This window comes from Lagopus leucura, unplaced genomic scaffold, assembly GCF_019238085.1.
Source record: "Lagopus leucura isolate 7727_CA_CO unplaced genomic scaffold, USGS_WTPT01 Super-Scaffold_73, whole genome shotgun sequence".
NCBI lineage: Eukaryota > Metazoa > Chordata > Aves > Galliformes > Phasianidae > Lagopus > Lagopus leucura.
This window is the reverse complement of record NW_024962252.1, coordinates 76,389,112-76,404,512: the sequence shown is the minus strand read 5'-3', so window position 1 is coordinate 76,404,512 and position 15,401 is coordinate 76,389,112. Positions and strand designations below refer to the sequence as shown.

General features: G+C 41.9%; 1 protein-coding gene across 4 annotated transcripts in view; it reads right to left on the bottom strand.

Moving 5' to 3' along the window:
- Nucleotides 1–13,156, bottom strand: part of PPP1CB (protein phosphatase 1 catalytic subunit beta) — a 29,807-nt gene extending 16,651 nt beyond the window's left edge. Inside the window, exons 1-3 of one of the 4 annotated variants that reach the window (XM_042879175.1) lie at nt 12,379–12,671; nt 9,650–9,740; nt 1,831–1,962 (exon numbers count right to left, since the gene is read on the bottom strand). In XM_042879175.1, the coding sequence (XP_042735109.1) occupies nt 1,831–1,962; nt 9,650–9,740; nt 12,379–12,441 (286 nt within the window). In that variant the 5' untranslated portion in view covers nt 12,442–12,671. Of the gene's footprint in view, nt 1–1,830; nt 1,963–9,649; nt 9,741–12,187; nt 12,305–12,378; nt 12,672–12,912 lie in introns of those variants that run through there. The other 3 variants (XM_042879194.1, XM_042879184.1, XM_042879169.1) reach the window with 3 other exon arrangements.
- Between the last annotated feature and the right edge of the window lie 2,245 nt (nt 13,157–15,401).

Genomic DNA, 15,401 nt, shown 5'->3' with positions numbered 1-15,401 from the left:
GACCAGAAGTACACGAGTTTCATCAGTGTGTCACCATGATGTTGAATCCAGTACTCCAGAACTATCCAAGTAGCACTCAAACTTCATCACTATCACAAGTACTCATGACCAAAGTAAATATACTATGGAAATACTTTATGTTCGTTGTTTGAAACTACTCTGTTACATGCATGAGCTAAAGGAATTAAAGGACATAAAGGATGAAGGAACATTTAGTAGGAACTACTCTGTGAAGTGACCAAAGCATTTAACATTATTCCATTGCAGGCACTTGATAATTTAAAATACAGCTTCATATGGGCACAAGTTGAAGCATATCCGAGTAAAAACTGCTATTTTAAAACTGACATTTACATAAGAAAATCTTCCATCTTATGTTAGAACACAGCCATTCAGGATGTAAAAGCTTTATTTTGAACTGATTAGAGAAGACAGTTCTATAACAATTTCTCAAGCACTACCTGAACACATTAAAACAGTAGTTCAAAGGAGTACAGCAGCATGTTGCGCTTCTGGTGAAAGCCATCACCACTCTTCCAATTCTAAATAAATACATCTTGACAATTTCTCTCATGTTTAATTTAGATTCCTGACACTTCTAGCTGCTATCACTTTGTTTAACATGTAATTTAAAAACAACAAATCTCTTCTGTAACTGTGCATTTGCTACCCCTACTACTGTGCATCTAAGAAACTTCTAGGCTGTCTAGGTTGAAACAATTGAGAAACTCAGTTTGAAGGAGCCTAACTATACTTCACAGATTTAACTTAATATTAAGACCGTATGCAAGTATTCCAGTTTTCTTCAATCTAGGAATCAGATGACACTGGTCTTTTCCTCATCACAGCATAAATACAATGTAGAAAAGCTAGATTTTTTACCTTCAAATTTATGTCATTAGGCAAGCTTGTCCTGTTCCTCTCCTCCCCCGTACTCAAGCAAGCAGTTATTTAAGAGTGACTCTGCCATTAGTGTTACGTTTGTTCTTAAATAACTGCTAATATTCTAAATGTATGGCATATCACTACAATTGCTCTGCCAGAAAGTTTTAATTCTATGATACTTCAAGCAGTCAAATTCAAGCATGTGTCTGCTGTTAATAACTTGAAGCCTGATTACAAGCCAGCATTTACAATACTTCAGTAACAGTTGAAAATGCATGCATGCCTATTAACTGCATGTTTGAAGGAGTCTAGCATATTCTAAAGGCTTAGGGTGGTAAAGAATGCAGTTTTACTTCTATTGGATAACAGCATTTGATGATAATATAAAGTTTGAGGTATGTTTTACACATTAAGAAATTTTGATTTATGATTTTTTTTTTTTTTTTTTTAAGTTGAAAGACAATGCTTTCTTCAATTTTCAAACAGAGACTAATGAAGTACTCAATTTCATCTTATATAAAGATCTTTCTTCAGTTTCTGCTATGAAGGGAACAAGAAAAACAAACATTTACTTCTTAATGCTTTTTAAAAATACTCTGAGATAATATCCAAGCAGTAGCAGCTCTGTGCAAGCCCTTAAGGAAGAACAAGGGACAGGTTGCAAGATGTGCACTAGAAAAGAGTGCATGCAGCTCTTAACTGCCAATCAGCACTTGCTCCTAAGCAGCAGCAAGAGCAAACATCAGTTGCCTTTTCTTGACTTAATCCAATCTAAGTTGAGAACAACCTTCACGATTGAGAAGGTCTCCATCGCTAATCTGTATAGCTCAAGTCAAGGCCATTTGCATACCTCAGTATCTTCTTCATCAACTTTTCCTTTCATTCCAGTTAGCACACAGCTAAATCAACACACCTACATAATATACATACATTAAGCTTACATACCACAGATCTTCAGCGGTGCCTCTAGTTCCAGGAGAATAGGCTGGCTAAGAAATATTTCTCGTGATTTTATGCACAAGCCCCGAACTTCTGCTTCTGTCATCTGAACAATCTTCCCAGGACGACATCCTCGCACTGAAACAAGATGTTTAACAATTAAGATAGCTGGCACACAGATGCCTAACGACAGATAAGTGCAGATGAGCTGCGTTTGAAGTCTGTATCTGACAAAAAGAGCAGCACACATCAACTTATCTATTAAAAGTGGGAACTGCATATTCCAGCCAGTTCCAAAATTAAACTTTGATAGAGGCAACCTGCGCTTCAGCTCAAATGCGTCCCTGTTAAGTCACAGTCACAGAAAGTAGCGATTTAGATCTTGTTTTTGTACATGTTGGGATAAATAGCAAATTCAAAATGTGTTTTAGTGAATTATCAGATAATGCTAGAGTATTCACAGCAGGCAACAAAAAAAAAAAAAAAAAAAAGAGAATGGAAATCTCAAACATTAACACAAAATGATCTAGGCCAACTAAGTTCAACAAGGCGAGCTAAACACAAAGAAAAGACAGGTGTGTTTGTGCTTTCAGCAGCTGAAATTGTCCTACCAGGAACATGACATTAAGCTGTGTCTGTGTTGAAAAAAACCTTCATTTATATATAATGGATCTTGAATTACAGGAACCTCAGCATCCAAACAGACACTCAATTCACCTGAAATCAATTCCTATATCCACAAGCCAAGTATTCCTACCCATACTTAGTACTAAAGTTTCCAAAGACATCCACGCTGCACTCCAACTAACATCCTCTGGCAAGCCTACCTGCAGCTGCTTCTTTCCATGAATACCTACGTGATTCTTCTCTCAGAGGCTCCAGTGCGTACGTGAGGCAGCAAAACAGAACAAACGTCTACCACCCTGGCTGATGTGGTTCAGTTTTGCATGTTAGTATAAACTAACAACCAGATGCAAACTAATAGAGCAGAATACAGCAGTATCCACATAGTGTTCTGCCTCCTGCTTCACATGGAGCAACACAGCATTAAACCACAGTAGTAGCTATAAGAAAAAGTGCTATGAACCTTTAGCAATCTGAGTCATGATTTCAAACTCTAAGACAGTAAGACTTAAAGTATTTGCTGCATTTCAGTAAGTCTTACGAAAGACTTGGTTACGAAAGTCTTGGTTAAGCAGCCACAGAACAGATGAAGAGTCAAAAAAATAATTAGTACTTCAAGTAGGAAAGAGAAGATGTGAAACTACACTTTGGGACAGCCAGCAGGAATGCACCAGAAGGAAGGCCAGCTTATCTGCAGTGACAATACAATGCTCAGTAGAATCCCACAAAAATAAGGCTAGTAGAAGCACCATAGGGAGATTTCTTTCAGGGAAACTCCAAATGTGACATGTGACTCCAAATGACTCCATGTGACATCTACTGTATGGTAAGTCACACGCCTTCCTCTAACTACATTAGAGAAAGCAGACAGCTTTTACTAACTTCTCTGTAATCTAACATCTTAATGCAGGAAGAATGACATGTTAAAAAATACAAGGGCAGACAATTAAGACACAAAATGATAGGAGAACAAATGCATAGGCTTCAGTTGCAGCACATATCAAATGTCTACAACATGATAAACTTAAATGCATCTTCAGCCTCCAAGGGATTATTGGCAAGAAATAAATCTATCTGAACAGCTTTGCACAGGACTTGACTACTCAATCTGCAGGTACCAAAATCCTCTAAACTCCTCCATGCTTTTCAAATACTTGCACTCCAGCAGCTTATACAACTCTCTTTCACAGACCTGAAACTCACTGCGCTAGACACAACAAATTCTCACTATACCTAAGAAAGTTCCCATCTGAAAAGGGTACAGTCTTAACAGTTTCAATTACTCTTACTGAGGTAGTTACGCTACATTTTAAACCCATGGCTGCCTGATGCCTATAACATCAAGGTCCTACTGCACAATTCTTCAGCCTAACTAGCTTGTCTGCCACATTCTACTCCACTATTTGCTTTCCTTCAAAGCCTTCCAGTAAGCAATTAAGTTTGCTTCTGTATTTAACTATTGTCAATGTTTTGCAACACCAAGATGAAGCCATGTACTAAGGATTAAAACCAAGAAGTAACTTAACTACACACACATTACACCCAGTCTACTTTTGGAACTGAGGCCCAGGAAATCCACTATAGACAACACTGATGTTTCCATAAATGGTCCCAAAGCACAGAGACCAAAACTGAGGCTGCAGTTCAAGGAGGGCACTTGTAACACTAGCTTTGATCCAATCAATATTTCCTAGAACACTGGCATTGGCTCCCTTTGAAAAAGATGGGTTCAAATCTGGAACAAACGCTTTGCAGAATTAAGCCACTAAGTGCTGCCTGATTTCTGCACTAGAACACATACTGAACATGCAGCTCGTGACTTTCAAATCAGCCAACTGCCACAGCACATCCAGAGTTGTGGTGCCAGTTCCTGACCTTTTATAATGCAGCCTTACATGCTGCAGCCCCTTAACAGGAAAGCCAACAGGTTCGCAATTCATTACTAGACACAATAAATAAATAAACCCAGCTTCTAAAACTATGCCGAGCATGTCACTGGGAGACAAAATGCCTGGTGACTGCAGTTACAGGCAGCCCCGGGGGAAGGAACAGCCCTGAGTCACCGGGCCTTTACAAAGGCCTGTCCATCGGAATCAGCAGCAGCTCTGCAGGCACAAGCTCACTGCCATTTGAAGAAGCAGAGCCTGGGCTTTCTTGAGAAATCATCTTCAAAAATGTATTAAAGAGGCAAGCTTTCTCCCATAATCCCCGTAGTCAATAAGACAAATAATGTAGTGAAAAATAAGAAGCTACTGTGACCTCAGAAGCCTCGGCATATCACTGGACTCGCGCTCAAAGGTGCTGAAAGGTTACCCAGCCAGGCAGCTGGAAGAGCTGGGCCACTGCCCTGGCACAAACAGACAAACGAAACTAAGCACATCTTTCACCCACGTACACTGCAACTAGAAATCTGTTTACGTTTCCTTGGCTCAGCTAGGCACTGTATGGAACGTAAGTCAGAGCATCTCTCACCATATTTAGTTTCTCAAAAGACAACTCCTCAAGAACTGATCTAAAAGGAAGTCATGAGAACTGGATCAAGAGCACAAGTTGCGTTTTTCAGACTTCTTTGCAAGTTACTATAGGAAACCACTATTAAACATGCTAGCCACAAATACAAATTTCACAGTGCATGCGCCTCACAGTAAACTTTAACAGTACTGGGAAAAAAAATCAATCATTTCCAATGGTTGCTGTTTACCAGAGGAGGAACAGTAGCTCAGCATTAGGTATCAATTAGTTGTCTATGATGCAGACACAGTGAACAAGCATTGACTTACACAAAAATCTTTGTCAGGGACAACTACTCCTCTTCCAAGTCTCAATCCTGCATGCATAGCCCTATGCCAGAATAAACCTTTACTGATAGGAGCTTAAACTTTGACAACCTAGTGGAGAACAAGGCATTACACTATACATTGTATTGTGAAGCTATTATTTTAGCACAATAGCTCTGACAGTAAACCAAACCTACTCTAAATACTGTTAAAGTGTCTCAGCACCTACACAACTGCTGGTAAGCACCTTGGTAAATCTAACAATAGGAGCCAATAATTTGAGATGTGAGTTGCAGTGCCAGGAAAGAAACTTGCACACTAAGAAGGGGTTTTTGCTTGTTTGTCAGTTCTGTTTGCCAGCATCTTTCCAAACCCATGCCAGAGACCAGCAGATTTTGTAAGGCTGCCACACTTTCTAGCATTACAACACCAAGCAAAGCAGTCTGAGAACTGACTACTGGAGGTTCTGTGAGTTTTGTTCCTTCTGCCATACCCCACAGAGTTGAGCAAACACATTCAAGCCAGTCTGCCACTCTGTCTCTGATGTGCCTCTCACTTCAAGTAACCAAGCTTTTCATTTTGTGGTATCACTAATAGAAGTTTCTTCTATTACTGAATCAGCTGTGGTACGCACAGCTGTCCTTAGCACGACTGTGTTCTAATACCACACATGTGCTGAAAGTGTGAGTGTTGCCTGATAAACAGGCCATCACTAGACCCCATACACACTTCTACCACGTTGGAAAAAATACTGGTGCCAGTACAATTGCTATAATGAAACAACTTCCATCTTCCCCTACACACATATTTTGCATGCACCCTTGCAAGCCCATAGAGTAAACTGCACTAGGGAGCGCACCTTTTCCTTCTAGCACAAAGACACAGCAAAGAACTTTAATCTAGACAGCTCCCCAGGCTGGAAGATGCAACCACTGTGAACTTGGGTGACGATAAGTTAAGGATTAAGCAGCCAGTTGTTCTTCTGGCAGAAGCTCCAACCAAGGTACTTCCAAAATTACTGTTTTCAAGTTCTATTTGCCAAAGCAAATCTTTAACAAGAAGCAAACAAAAACCACAGCACAAGACTGGAAGCACGCAACTTTGCCGATATCCCACAAGTGTATATATTCACTCATGATAGTCTCTGGAACATTTAATCATTGGCACCAACCAACTGAACATTCAACTGTTTGTCTCTTGTACAACAAAGTGTCCTGGAATCTTTGATGAACCCTGAACAGCTTCTGAACAGCAGGAGCAGAATGGATCTGGAAGCTAAAGGTACCAGTACTGTTAATTAAAGAAAGCACACTGCTGAACAAACAGCTACTGTGCATGTTACACAGTGAAGAAAGCTCTGCAGTAGTGTGTACCATCTTGACTCTACACAAACAACAGAAGAGCTAGCTTTTTGGGGAGCTTTTTCTGAAGAGCTACATTGCTCAGTCCAAAAGGCCTAAAACCACTGACACCTATCCTCACTAGATGCCCTCAAGATGAAGAGTTTTGCTGAAGAACACAGTGTTGGACCATGAGCTCACTTTAAAAGGATTTATTTAACATCATACAAAATGACTGCAGAGTAAAAGACTGTTTAAGCCTTCAATTTATAAGCAGGGAAATAACCAAACAACTAAGTGTTCCTCTTTCACCAGAAGTTGAAACTACATTCCTGAAGTTCATAGTATCCAGCAGGATTAATGCTCATGGAGAAGCACCATTAGAAGCTATCTAAGATTGCTTCAGGGGACACTCAAATCAGCCCACCACAATATGCAATTTAACCTACATCAAAACCTTTGCCAGCTGCATTTGCTCCTCATGGGCCACCTGTTTGTTTAATACAGAGGTTCCATACAGCTTATGGTCTCAGTCATTCATAATCATTTATTGTCCCAATCATTGCTGGATCCAAAGTTGAAAGATAAGATCACAGCAATCATTCCATTCCATAAGCAAAATATGTAACCCTAATACTTGTTATTGCTCTATATTTATTGTGTTTACTTAGCTACACTTGAAACAAAGCCCCCTTAACCAGCAAAGTATGAGGTAGAAACCTCTCACTGTGCAGTAACATACAAAAGAGTGGCAAGTTCTTTTCCACATTACTTGCAAGGTTAAACTAGCATTAAAATCTCACATAACAAAGAACATCAGCTTCTTTCTCAAAGTCAGACTTAATTTTTCCTCTAGAGCAGAGCTAACAAAATTACTGATTGGAGACAGGCAAGGGCAGATTACAGAATCGCATCCTTACTCCTGATGAGAAACAAGGAGGAAGATGGCTGAAGACATATTAAGAAAGCTACAATTTAAGATGACTTTTGCACTTCTAATTCCTCAAATACTTAAATACCATGGTTGCTGTGTAGAACAGGACTAGAGGGAATGGCCCCAAGGCACACCAGGTTGGATATTACAAAAAATTTCTTCTCCAAAAGAGTGGTCAGATGCTGGAATAGGCTGCTCAGGGAGGTGGTAGAGTCACCCTACCAAGAGGCGTTCAAGAAACATTTAGATGTTGTACTGAATGAACCCGATTTAATGGGAAAACACTGGTGGTAGGTGGACAGTTAGACTAGGTGATCTTGGAGATCTTTTCCAACCTTGACAATTCTATGATTCTAGACACACATTAAAACTTCATCAAGCAAGCTTGGTATTCAATTGCCAAAAGACAGAAAACAGTGCTGTAAAACAAAGATGAAGTAGTCAATGCTAAAAGACAAATCATTGGACGTTTTGTCAAGGCAGTAAACAGGGCCATTTCTACACGAAATTCACAAGGCAGACACAGATGGCATCAGCAGTACTCCAGGCTGCAGTTCACAGTAGATTTCCTTACACACACACCCCATTCCCTGAGTACACCATCTGACCTCACCAAGCTGCAGCCAAATATAGTATGCTTGACTTCACACTGCTAAACTACTTATTGTCTTTTTTTTTTTTTTAAAGTTACATACCTATTTTGTAATGGCCACTCACAAACATTTGATGAAATACTCAGGCTAGAAAATCCTCCTGTTTACATTAAATAAAGCACTGCTTCCTTCTTTTATGCTATAATTTAGCCGTAACCTCTGAACAAGACAAAGACAAATAATTTGCAGCAGTGTTAAGTGAAACAGTTACTGAATCATGTAGATAGGCTTAAAGCAGCAAAATAATCCAACAGAAGAAAGGGACCAGCATACCTTTTTTGACACTGGGCTCTTGGCCTACAGTACAATTTTTCAAGTCAACTATCTAATTCATCCCGCACTTATAAAGCCAAGGATGAACTGGCTCACATCTGCACTGCTGTACAAACTCAGCAGAGAACACCACTCTTCTTGTATCCCTTCTCCCCATTTAATGCAATACACACTGAGGAACATACAATGAAAACAAACGATTTTATCTCTCCAAAGAGACAAAGAATACTTAAAAAATTATTCCTTAGCCAAGAACTCCTTGCGTTGTTATCATTTATTCTTTCTAATACCAGCTTGTCCAATGATTTCACTGCCAATCAGGCCACAACCTTTGATCTTTCAAGATTCACCTCCACGGTGTGATCTTATCATGAATCCACAATTGCCTCTGTATCAGCAATGAAGTCCATGGAACTGCAGCACAGCTACGGTATTTTATCTGACCACCAGGCTGCCTGGGTAGGATAGCCAACTGAGACATTAGCCAAATCTGAAGCTCACTGGTAATAATGCATTAGTCCAACAAATCTGTAGTATTTAACAGTAATAAAAAACATCCCAATTATTTCATAAGCATTTAAATTCACCTTTCACCTGAAAAATTGACTCATGCTCAAATATAAGCGTTTGTCACAATCTGTATTATCTCTGAAATAACAAGAAAACAAAGCTAGTAGCTTTCTTAGAAGACATCACCTCACACAGTGAGATCACAGTATAATCAGTTTTTATTAGGTGGATGTAAAAAAATCATGCTTTTAGCTGAGCACTGAAGCTTAACCATTCCCCGCATCTACATGAAGCTTGACAACTCTCCTCTTGACCTTCATAGTAGACTCAGTACTATCCAAAAGAGCAACCCAGCTAGCTTCACCAAAAAACAAATTTGTCTTAGAGCAAATTTATGTTAAGTTCCATTAACAGAAATCAAATTGTTAACACGCCGCGAGACTTAGGTAAGCAAGCAGCTCGGTCCTGTGCAATGGTTTCACAATCAAGTCCTCTTCAGAGATCCCGTTATAGACATGGCTGAAGTCCAGCCCAACTGGACTCATAAATAGAGACAGTTACAGCACAAGAACAGGAAGCCCAACACCCCCATAAACGTGGTAGCCTAATAACCACCCATAGCTCTCTTATAAGAAAAGGCACAGTGACTCCAGCATCTCTGCTTTGCCACAGAAGGAACTTCACCATACATACCCAAAGCTTAAGTTCACTTACAGCCCGGGTTAAATGTAAAGCTGGTACACCAAGCTAGCCCACCATTTTTGCAGATGTCATGGCATTTCCCACAGAGGGACATACGGTGCACCTAGACAGGACAAAATACAGCATGTTCCACATCTTTTGTGTAGATGACAATCTTACGTGTGCGTAATCCTGGACTGTCTATAGATAGAACAGGCTGGGAAGATCCATCCACCAGATGGCATAGCTGAGAAAGCAAGAACAAAAACAACAAAAAACACAAGAAAACAGCACACTGGGTGTTTAAAAAAAATATGACCATCTTTTTTGTATACTATAGTGCAACTAAGCCTGATCCATGTCTAGAATTCTGAATACCTGTATAAGAAAAACTCTAAACTAATTCAGTGCGTTCACTTTTGTGGTCCCCCATCAGTTCAAAAATGTTCCAGCTAAGCTAAAAAACTGTGGTTGTATGACTTAAGTGCTTGCAGAATCTTTTATAAGCTATTTCTGTATCAAAATATATCTTATCATATCCCCCAAATCAATCAGGCACACATTTAGAAGCACCATCTCTAACAAGTAAGCAAGTACCAGACATATTGTAACAGTCATTGCAAAACAAAATCTTACCATTCATTAATTCAGCAGTGAATTCAGGAATAAAAAGGATAAGTATTCAGTATAAGCAAGAACATGGAAATAAACCAACGTCCTAGGAGACTATCATCAAGCATTAGCCTATGGCTCAGCTAAGCCTTTCTGAAAACTGCCCCCAATTTAACTCAAGAACAAATCAGTCTGGCCTCAGGCACTCCGAGGAGCCCAACCACACATTCAGGGTAAGCATGCATGCACATCTGCTGAGTGTTAGTAGTTTGTCCTTGAGGAATTCTCCGAAGCAGCCCAGCCACAGGCCTCCTCATACCGATGTCTCAAACAAGAAGAATCACATGCAGGGTAAGATGATCTACTGCAATCAGAAGGCAAGTTTAAGGTGTTATATAACCCAGAAGACAAGAAGTGGTCTTGAGCAACCACAGTGGAAACAGTTATAAGAAATCTAATTAAAAACACAAGAACTCAGGCTAGCTAGCCTCACAGCCTAGGAACAGGTGTCACAAACCAGGAGGCCAACTATAGCAGGGAAGGTTCAGGCCACAGCTTCTAATATGCATTTACTGCCTTTAAAATTTATGTGCAGCCTCAGACAATTGTAGACTACCGCTGAAACTGAACAGTATCCAGTTTCACCTCAAGTAACCAAAAGGACTACAGGCATCCTGCACATCAACATTTCATAAAAAAATACTATTGATCATGTTAACGCAGTTTTTGCTTTTTTAACAGCTCAAAAGCCACTTTTCCTCACTGTTTTAGTCAAAATTGAAGTGGTCATAATGGAAACAAACAGTTTACTTTCTACAGACTGCTCCAGAGATAAAAGCTGATAGGAATTGCCCTGTGCAAACAGCATGAGGAGATACACACACAGAGGCATGGGTCAGCTAAGTGACAGCATAAGCTCTGTAACATGAGCTGCTAGCTGCATGAAAACGCTTCAGCGTGAAACACTACTGTTCAAACTGCAGCTTAAGATACTGTATATTAGCAGTAAAACAAAAAACATTACATGTAAGTCCATGTGCAATGCACTATTTGTTTTTCAAAAGTAACCTGGAAGAAACTATTCCTTTTCAGATACAATATAATATGTTGTACAAAGTGCTCCTTCTACTCTGTTTGTAAGGGACAAGAAAAATCATCCTGTTTTCATAAAGAATCTTCCTGATCTCTGCTCAAAGAGATAAACTAGCTGACAAACAGACGCAAAACTTATTTCTTAAATTGCGTATACATATCCTTAGAAATTAAATTGCCATGGAATGAAAAGTATAGATGAGGTTGCTTAGTCTCAGTATAGCCAGTAATAACCCAAAGGGCTAGAGAGTTGCAACACATTTATGGTATATGTGAAAGGTAACAAGTATTTTAAAGGTCTTAATCACCTTAAAACAATCTCTTTTTAAGCAATCACCAGATGGGCAGAGAGGAAAAGTACTTCTCATTTTTACTTATTTATTTATTTTTAGAGCCTCTTTCCATAAGTAAGACAAAAAAAAGCAACCAAAAAACCACAACACCATACATACACACACATTAGGAAGTTCAAAAAAAAAAAAAAAAAAAAATAAAAAAACAATGTTTAGTGGGCTACTGCTTAGCTTGCCTCCTCATACCTACCTACTAATCAGGATTTCAACATGCAGAAAACGCGGAGTTTATCTGTAGTAGTGATCAGAGATAAAGTGACTGATAACAGCTGCAGCTTCTTTCCATACTACACTACAGTGTGTATCATGAAACACAAACATGAGTGCAATTGCCCAACGCCTTCATGTCTTTTTCAACATTGGTTTTACTGCTTTTAATTTACAGTTTCACCTCCAAAAAGGCTAGCAATTACCCAAAAAAACAGAGAGTTCTACAAACTCTGCTCGGCAATAACTTGGCTAAGAAGAATTTTCAGACTTAGGAAACTTGTTTCTATTCCAGAACAGTACGTACTCCATACGTTTCTTTATATAAGCCTTCTGCAAAGCGACCTAAGTACACGAGGCTCCCATCTCCATTTGTGGCAAGGCAGTAAGCGAAGAGCGCGTATCCGTGCGTGCAGCACACCGGGCACGGGCTGCGTGCGGGATGGGCCAGCTACATGAGAAAGGGCCTGCGGAGACCGAACACCCGAGACAACTTACGAGAGAAAGAAAACGCTGGTAACAGTACCGCAGCTTCTCCGGAAAGACGGATTCACCTTCCATCCTCACGACGAAGGAAACCCGCACGAAACCCACCGCAGCCCCCAGCAGCGCTGCACAGAGCACGGGCAGAGGGCCGCTGGCCTGCCGCTCCCACACAGCCCCAAGCCTAACGCCGCTCCCCAAACCGATTTCAACCCCGGAAGGCAGCGACCGACCCCCGCCCGCGGCCGAGTCTCCCCCAGAGGGCAGCCGCGGCGGCGGGAACCGCTCCTCAGCGGCTTTTCCGCCTTTTCGACGCCCTTAAAGGCGGACGGCCGCCTCAGCGCGTCCCCCCCCTCCCGGCCCCGCCGGGTACCCCCACAGCGTCCCCTCCCCACCCCGAGGAGCTGCGCGGGGCACGGCCCGGCCGCCGGAGCCCCCCGAGCCGCCCAGCCCCCCCAGGCCCGAGGGAGGGGCCGCTCAGGCTCCCGCCGAGCCCCGCCCGCCTCCCGCCGGCGCCCCCATTCTCCCGCGAAGCGGCCCGGCGCTCACCTTCCAGCAGCCGGGTGATGAGGCTGTCCACGTTCAGCTCCCCATCCGCCATTTTGTGGCCACCACACTCGGTCCCGGGCGGGGAGAGGGCGGGGTGGAGGGCGCTCCGCCGAGCAGCAGGAGGAGGAGCAGGCAGCAGCAGCAGCAGCCGCGGAGCAGACGGCTCCCCCCGCCCACCGCCGGCAGTCCCCTCCGGCCGCCCGGCGTCACAACGCAGCCAGCCGAACGCGCTCCCGCCGCTCCCTCGCCGCTAAATGGGAGGAAGCGGCCACCCCGTCTACCCGCGCCTCCTCCCCGCCTCAGTAGCCGTCGCCGCGCATGCGCCGCTCTCCTGGTGCTGCGCAGGCGCTGGAGGAGTAGCGGGCTGTGGGGCGCGTGCGCGATGCCTGTTAGGCGGTTTGTTAGTCTGTGCCGCTCCCTTGTTTCTTGTTGCTGTTGGATTTTTTTTTTGGGGGGGGGGGGGGAGGAAAAAATACGCCAAACTGCGTCGTCGTAGGCTGCGTGTAACTTGTGTATTACTTCTCCTGCTGCTGAAGCCGCCTGTGGAAGCTCACAATCAAAAACCTGTCAGAACCGGAGTGACGTGACGTGCTCTCTATAGCCCCGTGCTGGAGCAGTTGTCAGAGCAGCCCCATAACCACCGCAGTTTGTGTGACGCTGTGGCTGGTCCTGCCGAGAGTACCTGTTTGCTGATATCTGATGATGGTTTTTAAAAAACAAGTACCGTGGTACCACGTTAGTTTACGCCAATAGCTGCTTGCCTTGGATGGACAGAAATGTGTTTTAAAATGTACGTGGTGAGAAGGTGCAGACTGGGTCAGCAAACAAATAAATGTGTTGGCAAAATACGTACCTTGCCTTGTGCTGAACAAATGGCAGGTGTTCTGGAACAAGCATGCCACTTATTTATGTGCCTAAATATAGGCGTTGATGCAAAAAAAAAAAAAACAAAAAACAAAAAACAAACAAAAAAAACCCCCACACTTCTGCGAACTCAGACTTGATCTTTTCATCTCTCCGTACAGGCCAGCAAACCCCCCCCCTCCCGGTCCCCCCCATTGCCTTTAGTATGTCTCCTCTTGCTTTCTTGAGGAGAAAATGAGGAGGAGAAAGCAAAATCAGTTAGGGCAATGCAGGGTGATAGTTAGGCATCAGGCAATGCCAGGTGTCCAGGCAGCCAGGTAGAAGAATGCTCCTTTGAAATATGTAGGCAATGATTGTAAAGCTTCACTTGGATCACTGAAGGAAGAAGAAGTTCTAGAGAAGAAAATGTATTTTGTATCTCCCTTTGATGGCAGCATACATAGAAATATAAATTTCAGCTCATCTGCTGAGAGCATACACGTGTCCTTCCTTATTTCTGACAGTAGTAAAAATCTAAATAACAAATCTTCATTATTATTTTTTTTTCAAATTAGGAAAAGCCAAAGTCATTCAGCTCTTAAAAAGATCTTCCTTGTCCTAACTACTAAATCCTGCCAAAACTAATACATACATGGTCCCTCCTGACCCTTCAGGATTTGTCCTAGTTTTATTTCTTACAACTGAAGTGCTGTGAAGATTGTTTTAAGTCATCAAATTCAGACATAATTTTATATTATCAGAGAACATTTTGCATTGACAACAGAATAGGGATGAAGTTATCCTTCACTGTGACATAAAGATAGAATTAATTTGTCTTCAAAAACTCCAGAAGATACAAATCTTTCAGATAGGTTGAGTAAAACTTAATTCCTTAACAACTGTTTTTACTAGGCATGTCAGTGTGTTCCAGTGGCATATCATAATATAAAAATAATTTAATAAGTGGAAGCTATGGAACAGAATTCAATGCCGCAGAATGTGGAAAAATACATTATTTCTTTCCTTTGTAGGTACTCCGCATGTCTCTTTAAATTTTACCACATTCACATTGTATCTGAAGCCATACTGATCTATATAACTTCAAGCCTTTGCATAATTGAGAACCTCTGGCACACTCATGAAGCTTGGATTTCTACTCCACTTCTCTGCTTTTCAGTTTTTGGGAGTGAGAGATGACATTACATAATGAGGAAAGCCCACTGATGCTGCCTTTGCCATCAGTACAACACCTTACCAGCCAGCTCCTGGCCCTCATACCAGCAGGTCTCCCCTCTTCTTTCTCATCCTCCATGCATCTTGCAGTAAGAACATGGCTGAAGCAGTGTTGTTCCCCAGCTGTACAAGGCTGTCACATGGGAGGACAGGCATCTCGCCGTGCAACAGGACTGCACAGAATGCTCCTGCTTGCTTTGTAGCTTGAGCAAGGAAATGAGTTGGTGGCTTTCTTACTTGTAGATCAAACTTGATAGATATTGTGGTTTGCATTGGCAAAACTACATTACAGCAAAAGGAATTAGAAGATCAGAGAATGAGGCCTGTTGTCTTTTATGATTCAAAAAGTACTATTTAATGTGGACTGAATGCATTGTCTTTGATCAAGGGGAGATGTTCAGTAATTTCTGACA